The sequence below is a fragment of the Cucumis melo genome, chromosome 12 (assembly GCF_025177605.1).
Source record: "Cucumis melo cultivar AY chromosome 12, USDA_Cmelo_AY_1.0, whole genome shotgun sequence".
Taxonomy (NCBI): domain Eukaryota; kingdom Viridiplantae; phylum Streptophyta; class Magnoliopsida; order Cucurbitales; family Cucurbitaceae; genus Cucumis; species Cucumis melo.
In genome coordinates, this window is record NC_066868.1 from 10,326,634 (window position 1) to 10,333,002 (window position 6,369).

At 36.9% G+C, this 6,369-nt stretch overlaps 1 protein-coding gene across 1 annotated transcript; it reads left to right on the forward strand.

The window, feature by feature from the left end:
- The first annotated feature begins 829 nt into the window (after positions 1–829).
- On the forward strand, positions 830–4,556 carry LOC103500547 (pentatricopeptide repeat-containing protein At2g27610). The gene is made up of 2 exons (XM_008463898.3): positions 830–3,972; positions 4,344–4,556. Exon 1 carries the CDS (start codon positions 1,173–1,175, stop codon positions 3,807–3,809), a length of 2,637 nt encoding a protein of 878 aa, XP_008462120.2. The 5' UTR covers positions 830–1,172; the 3' UTR covers positions 3,810–3,972; positions 4,344–4,556.
- The last annotated feature ends 1,813 nt before the right edge of the window (positions 4,557–6,369 follow it).

The window sequence follows — 6,369 nt, forward strand, 5'->3', positions numbered from 1 at the left end:
TATCAGTAAGTAAAAGAGGCCTTATAGTAGAAACATTTTAGAATTTCAAATGAAAATCAAAACTAGAATTGTGTGATGATGACCTAAAACAATGTGATGGTTCAAATCTTTTACATAGGTCACTAGTAATATTATTTTATACCTTAATTTTTGTCGAAACTTCGTGGAAAAATGATCATTTTGGATCTTAAGTTTTAGGTTTAATTCCTATCTGGTCTTTTTGTTTCAAAATTTAGACTTTTGTTTTGGAGATTTTAATAAGGGGCGACAAGAAAAATAGAAAAATATGGATAAATGACAATTTTATTTTTAAATCGACAAAATAGCAAAACAGTTAAATTTTAAATAATAAATTGGAGGACTATGCCTTAAATGCCCATACCTAATTGACAAACTCGATTTCTAAATACAATGGTAAGAAAAACCATAAATACCTTATAATTAATACAAACTATGCACACTCTTGAATATTCTAATTTCCCCCCTCCCATAAAAAAAAATTTCCCCCCTCCCATAAAAAAAAATCATCTTCTGCATGCAACCATTTCACTTCTCCAATAAAATCCTAGAATTTTTTGAACCTTCTCTTTTCCTTCAAAAAAATAAGATCACTTTCTCCCTTCTTTTTTGAAACGCTTTCCAACGTCACTTAAGATACGCGTGTTTGAAACGCTTTCAGTCTGACTAATTTTAATGCGAATTTTCCTTTGAATAATGCTCCATTTTAGTCTTTTTAAGGTTTAGCTGACAACAAGTGGACTATGACAATGATTTGACTAATTTTAAACCAGAAGATAATTACTAGACGAGTTCTTAAAAGAATAAAAAAAGACATTTGAAAGACACCTCCTTGGAATTCAACTTTTCATTTCAACCATCGAATGATTTGGTTTCCAAAATATGGTTTTAGAAAATTTGGGTTTTTGGAGGTTCTAAGCATGGAGTTAAATCTTGGTTACGGTCCTTTGGAATTCAGTACTCATCTTTGCCACACCATCGTATCCTTCCAATTCACTACTAATTTCAATCTAACATTTGATCTGATAGCCTTCTGTTATGCATCTGCCAGTTAGAGAATGACAAAATTTTGGTCAAAGATGCAAAAACCTTACATTTTCCCATTCATTCGTTTGATTTATGGAGGCCGAAGACTCCATAAATGACGAAAGAGGATGACTTTAGGCTCCTCTCTAAGGACCCTTCAAAACAAAGCCAAAATCACTGTTGGAAATGGCATATTACAGAATTCCATTCATCATATCAAACATTTCTTGCATCCCCATGGCTTCCTTTATCATCAATCTCTTCCCTTCATTTCTCAACCCTCGCGCCCACGTTACACCCACCAACTGTTCGACGAAATTCCCCTTAAAGATATCTCGCACTACAATCGTCTGCTCTTCGACTTCTCTCGCAACAATCATGATCGAGAAGCTTTGGATCTCTTCAAGGACCTTCACTCTTCTGGGTTGGGTGTTGATGGGTTCACTCTGTCCTGTGCTTTGAAGGTCTGCGGAGTCTTGTTTGATCAAGTTGTGGGAAGACAGGTGCATTGTCAATCTTTGAAATCTGGGTTCTTGGAGGATGTCAGCGTTGGGACTTCTCTTGTTGATATGTATATGAAAACGGAAAATTTTGAGGATGGAAGAGGAATCTTTGATGAAATGGGTATAAAAAATGTTGTGTCGTGGACTTCATTGCTGGCTGGATATGCACGGAATGGGTTGAACGATGAAGTTATACATTTGATTAATCAAATGCAGATGGAAGGAGTGAACCCAAACGGCTTTACTTTTGCAACTGTTCTTGGAGCATTGGCTGATGAGAGTATCATTGAGGGAGGAGTTCAAGTTCATGCCATGATAGTAAAAAATGGGTTTGAATTTACCACGTTTGTGTGCAATGCTTTGATATGTATGTATCTGAAATCTGAGATGGCTGGAGATGCTGAAGCTGTTTTTGATAGTATGGTTGTTAGAGATTCAGTCACTTGGAATATTATGATTGGTGGTTATGCAGCCATTGGGTTTTATTTAGAAGGCTTTCAAATGTTTCATCGGATGAGACTTGCAGGTGTTAAGCTCAGCCAAACTGTATTTTGTACAATTCTAAAGCTATGCTCTCAACAGAGGGAATTGAATTTTACCAAACAGCTGCATTGTGGGGTCGTAAAAAATGGCTATGAATTTGCTCAGAACATCAGAACAGCACTCATGGTCACTTACAGCAAGTGCAGCTCAGTGAATGAAGCTTTCAAGTTGTTCTCCATGGCGGATGCAGCTCATAATGTTGTTACCTGGACAGCCATGATTGGTGGGTTTGTGCAGAACAACAACAATGAGAAGGCGGTTGATTTATTTTGTCAAATGAGTAGGGAAGGCGTAAGACCAAACCATTTCACCTACACCACGGTCCTTGCAGGTAGACCTTCTTCATTACTTGGCCAACTTCATGCACAAATCATTAAAGCTGATTACGAGAAAGTACCTTCAGTAGCTACCGCACTTTTAGATGCATACGTTAAGATGGGAAATGTGGTCGAGAGTGCACGAGTTTTTTATTCTATTCCTGCAAAGGACATTGTTGCATGGTCCGCTATGTTAACTGGTTTAGCTCAAACAAGAGATTCTGAAAAGGCAATGGAAGTATTTATTCAATTGGCGAAAGAGGGAGCAAAACCAAATGAGTACACCTTTTCTAGTGTAATCAATGCATGTTCATCCTCTGCAGCAACAGTAGAACAAGGTAAACAAATTCATGCAATTGCAGTGAAATCAGGAAAGAGTAATGCTTTATGTGTAAGCAGTGCTTTGCTCACAATGTACTCCAAAAAAGGTAATATTGAGAGTGCAGAAAAGGTTTTCAACAGACAAGAGGAGAGAGATATAGTTTCGTGGAACTCGATGATAACTGGATATGGCCAACATGGTGATGCCAAGAAAGCTCTTGAGGTGTTTCAAATTATGCAAAACCAAGGACTACCATTGGATGATGTTACATTCATTGGAGTTCTTACTGCTTGTACTCATGCAGGCTTAGTGGAAGAAGGTGAAAAGTACTTCAATATTATGATTAAGGATTACCATATTGATCAAACAATCGACCATTATTCGTGCATGGTTGATCTATACAGCCGAGCCGGAATGTTTGACAAAGCCATAGACATCATTAATGGAATGCCATTCCCTGCTAATCCAACAATGTGGCGGACTCTACTGGCAGCCTGTCGTGTTCATCGTAATCTAGAGCTCGGAAAACTCGCTGCAGAAAAGCTTGTCTCACTTCAGCCGAATGACTCGGTCGGATATGTCCTGTTATCCAACATCCATGCTGTGGCTGGCAATTGGGAAGAGAAAGCCCATGTGAGGAAACTGATGGATAAGAGGAAGATAAAAAAGGAAGCTGGGTGCAGCTGGATTGAGATAAAAAACAGGATTTTCTCATTCTTGGCTGGTGATGTTTCACATCCATTTTCTGATCTTGTTTATGCAAAACTTGAAGAGCTAAGTATTAAGCTAAAAGATATGGGTTATCAGCCAGATACAAATTATGTTTTTCATGATGTAGAAGAGGAACATAAAGAAGCCATTCTCTCTCAACATAGTGAGAGATTGGCAATTGCTTATGGATTGATTGCTCTTCCACCTGGAGCTCCTATTCAGATTGTGAAAAATCTAAGAATTTGTGGAGATTGCCACAATGTAATTGAGTTAATATCGTTGATTGAAGAGAGAACTCTGATTGTCAGAGATTCAAACAGGTTTCACCATTTCAAAGGAGGAGTTTGCTCTTGTGGGGGTTATTGGTAATTACCAAATCAAATCAAATCTCCATTATTATTCTTACCTAAACTACTAAGGAAGGCTTTCCATGCGAGTTAAGAAGAAACCCTAACTCTAAAAGGTTTATAAAAGGTGATAAAAAACTCCTTCTAAACCATCTAGCTTCATTCCCTTGGGAAAACTCTAAAAGGTAACCTCTCATCATCCTTTGTTCTGAGAATTTTGGAGAAACGTTCATGCTTGATCCTCCCCTTTGTTGGAAAACTTTATTCAGACATTTGTATTGTAAGTGTAAAGTCCCGATTCATCTTGAAGGCTGAATCAAGCTAGATAAAAGAGTACAATTATAGAGTTGACGTCATTTGTCTTCAACAATTTCTTTTCAATTTTTTTAATCATTTTGTCTTACCTTCATATTATTTACTTCCAATTTGAGTTTCATTCACTATAGAACAACTCTTTTATTCTTTCAAGTTTCAGTCAATGAGTTTTATTATTATTTTGCTGTGTTCTTTATTCTCCATTACGAACTAATAGTTCTCTTCGGATTCAAATATGCAGATCCCCCAAGGAAGGAATAAAAGCTCCACTTGTACCTTCTTTACTTGCCCAACACCAAGTCTATGTTTGCTTTTATTGATTTTATTGTTTATTGGTAATCTAAACTGACCACTTAGGTAATTAGCTAATTAGAAAGAGTTAAATAATATAGGGTACAAGATTTGGTTTGAACCCTATAAATGGGGCAATGCCTATAAAGTCATTTGAATTGCATGTGCGGTTAGTTTTTCTAAGTCAATGCAAGAAAATATGCATTCTATGACATTTAAAAACTGTTGCAACTATTTCAGTCGTATCACACATCAAGATAAAAGTATCGAGGGCATTTTTAAAATAATGTCATAATTAGCTTTTTAAAGACTAATTTTATTGTGTAAATCATCACCGACTATATAACAGATTCTCAAAAGCAAAAGTGTACTATCACAAATTGGAAAATTATTGTAGTCAAAACGGTTGAAAACATTTACGTAATATAGCAAAATTTTACATTTTATTAATGATATATACAATCGATTTGCTATGTTTAAAAATATCTCTAAAAGGTATAACTCTCATATCAGCATATGTATTTTTGCCTATGTGGTTAACCCATCTGCATAGTGTTCAACATTAGTTTCATGAAAAGAGCTCACATTTCGTATCCTTTCCTCCTCCATTTTCAAGTTTCAAATTTTTTTTTCTAACTTCCGAAAGATTTTAATAAATGGTTAGTGATGTGAACTCAACTTTTCATCTCTTCCATATACCTACTTGAGCAAACACGACAACAAAAATAAAAAGGATTCAAGAGACTTTCGCATAACATTTTCAAGGGCTAGAGCCAATGACAAATCAATGGTTGATGTTTTTAGCCCAATTGTGAAGATGACTCTCTTGATTGAATGGTTGTTTGTTGTGTGCCACAATCGCAACTCTTCAAGTACGGGATGAACGATTATGCTAGCACTTTTTCTAACTCGATGAACAAGTTAGCCATCTAAAATCTGAAAGTCGTGGATAAACTCGTGGTACGATTTAGCATCCCTTCACGTTTTGAGAGAAAATGGTTTTATAAAACGTGAGAGAGAAAGAAATTCATTGAAAACATCGTTAAAGAAAGCATTGAAGACTGTCAATTGCAAGGGAAGCTTAGATTGCAAAGAGCACAACAAGGCTTGGTTGGGATTCAACTACTATGTCTCCCCTATGGTACATTTAATAATTTTAGCTTTTTGACAGGTTTGCATATGAAAATGTCGAAACGTCACACTCTAGCTCGACAACAACTAAATGAAAGCAATAAGCTAAACTAAGTACAAGACATAAAGATAAGGTGGTTTGAGGATGTTCGAGCATGCGACCATGGTCAAACGATGCCTTAGACAAGCATGCTCGTGACATTCTCCCCCACTTAAATAGTTGATGTCCTTATCGACTGGCGAAGTTGGAATTCTTCGATCTTCTGCTTGCACGCTTCAAGGTATTCGACATGTTCCTAACATGTTTTTTTCCACGGGGAGGTTCTTCCACTTGACTAGGAATTCATGGATTCTCCTTGGGGGTCTTCTACCTTTCCTTAATCTATCAGCAAGGATCTCTTCGACTTCTTTCTTTTCTTCCTTCTATTTCAGGTCGATAGATGGTCGAACACAGTCGTTGCACTGCTTGTCATCAGGGTCATGATGGTAGGGTCTTAAGTTGCTTACATGAACTACTGGATAGATTTTCATCCATGCAAGCAACACCACCCTATATGATGTGTTCTGTATCTTTTTGAGGACTTCCACAGGCCCTTCATATTTCCTGATGAGGTGCTGGTCTTTATGTCTTCTAAATCGAATATGTTCTGCTTTCAGTTTGACGAGGACTTGATCTCCTACACGAAATTCGAGAGATCGTCGCTTCGTATCAGCCCACTTCTTCATACACTTTAAGGCTTTCTCTAAGTAAGTTTGAGCGTTGTCTGTAGTCTACTTCAATTCTTTCGTGAAGTTGTAAGCTTGCGGATTCTTCCCTGCATAAGGATGGTTAATAATATGCGGTA